The 1,659-nt window shown below is 28.9% G+C and overlaps 1 protein-coding gene across 1 annotated transcript; it reads left to right on the top strand.

Moving 5' to 3' along the window:
• The first annotated feature begins 452 nt into the window (after positions 1–452).
• LOC111623066 (solute carrier organic anion transporter family member 2A1-like) lies at positions 453–1,659 on the top strand. Its single transcript, XM_023365548.1, has 2 exons — positions 453–1,372; positions 1,479–1,659. Exons 1-2 carry the CDS (start codon positions 700–702, stop codon positions 1,571–1,573), a joined length of 768 nt encoding a protein of 255 aa, XP_023221316.1. The 5' UTR covers positions 453–699; the 3' UTR covers positions 1,574–1,659.

Here is a 1,659-nt window from a genome sequence, read left to right as displayed (position 1 = left end):
AATTTAATTAATTAATAGCTTATTTAATTTATAAGTTGTTAATTAATAATCCATTAGTAATTAGTAGCAATTATTTAATAATTGCATGTATTGCAAATATACTCGTTCAAAAGAGATCAAATTAAAATTTATCTGTGGACTTTGCTTTTTAATTTTTTTATTAGTTATCTTAATAAATCCTCTTTACTTTGTTTACAATAATTATAACTAGCCAATTGTAATTATTATACTAAATTACGCTAGAGAATTATTAAATTTTCTAACATTAATAATATAAATTTTTTATTGGAGAATATTTAATAAAAGTTACTAGAATATTGTTAATGGCAAGTAAGAAAAGGAAGCAATAGTGAGATAATCAGGAAATTCGACATCGTATAAAAGAGTCAAGTATAGGATGCCGATAAATGTATGTATTGGTATAGAAAGTGCTTAAGTGATGGATAAGGAATATTTTAATATTATTACGAAGATATTGTAAGTCGGTTTCTACGTTGCACAATATTCGATTATAGAAAGCTGTTGAACTATATTATTATAAATTTTAAGATTAAAACGTTTGTCTGTAAATGGACGATAAGATATATTCAGAAGATTTGATTGATTCATTTCATCAATTTATGTCATGTGAGTGCTATCAGTTTAAAATAAATTGCTTTTCTAATTCAAATAATTTATATTTCGAATAATTGTATCACAATGACAAACACGAAGAAAATAAAAAATTCCGAAATTGAGTTTTGTGCTGTGCCAACTTTTGAATCTTTATCTGAAGACGTTGCCGAATCCGAAAATGACGATACCTTATGTGGCTTAGGCAAATGTAAACCAAGATGGTTACAACGTTTTGCAAATTCTAAGGCTTACCTCATTAATTATTGTTTATTGGGTATAGTAGAAGCTGCATATTTTACCTGCTTCGTAGGTTCCCTTTCTACTCTAGAGAAGCGTTATGCCTTCGATAGTAGGATAAGTGGATTTCTTATGATCGCTGATAATTTTAGTCCGATCATAATTAGTGTACTGATTGGTTATTTCGGAGGACGTGCTCACAGACCTAGATGGATAGCTGCTGGTATGCTAATTGTGGCACTCAGTTGTTTCATGTGTGCTTTGCCTTATTTCATCTACGGTCCTGCTCTTCATTTAATAACAAAGGATCCTAACGAACTCGTTAAACCTAAATATGAATATTGTGATCCAGAATCAAATGAACATTGCAAAAAAGAAGAAGTATCGCCAACTATACCAGCAATATCAATTATATTTGTAGCGAATTTTTTATGCGGTTTTGGTTACACTGCATTTTTTGCAGTTGGAACACCATACCTAGATGATAATGTAGATAAGAAGGATTCTCCAGTATATTTAGGTGAGTAATAGAATGCTATAATAAGTTTATAGAATAAATTTGCAACTGTAGATTAAATAATATAAAATAATCTTGAAAGTACAATATTAAATATATTTATTTTTAGCTAGTATGTCCGCTTTAAGGATATTTGGACCAGCACTTGGATTTTTAATTTCGTCTTTCTCTCTTCGATATTACGAAGACCCGTTTTGTGAGTGAGAGTATTGAATTATTATATAAGTTTGCCTTAAATTATATCTCCAAAGGATATTATAAAACTCATTCAATTGTAAAGAAAGCTATAG

Source organism: Centruroides sculpturatus, unplaced genomic scaffold (genome assembly GCF_000671375.1).
Source record: "Centruroides sculpturatus isolate CEXI.00-Female unplaced genomic scaffold, Cexi_2.0 scaffold237, whole genome shotgun sequence".
Classification (NCBI taxonomy): Eukaryota; Metazoa; Arthropoda; class Arachnida; order Scorpiones; family Buthidae; genus Centruroides; species Centruroides sculpturatus.
The sequence above is the reverse complement of the archived record's forward strand: the minus strand, read 5'-3'. Positions and strand labels throughout refer to the sequence as shown.

Bases quoted from the DNA above. Each gene is read 5' to 3' on its own strand.
- LOC111623066 (XM_023365548.1), top strand. From the start codon at position 700: ATGACAAACACGAAGAAAATAAAAAATTCCGAAATTGAGTTTTGTGCT. The intron at 1,373-1,478 runs GTGAGTAATAGA...ATTTATTTTTAG, and splicing joins GGATTCTCCAGTATATTTAG to CTAGTATGTCCGCTTTAAGG.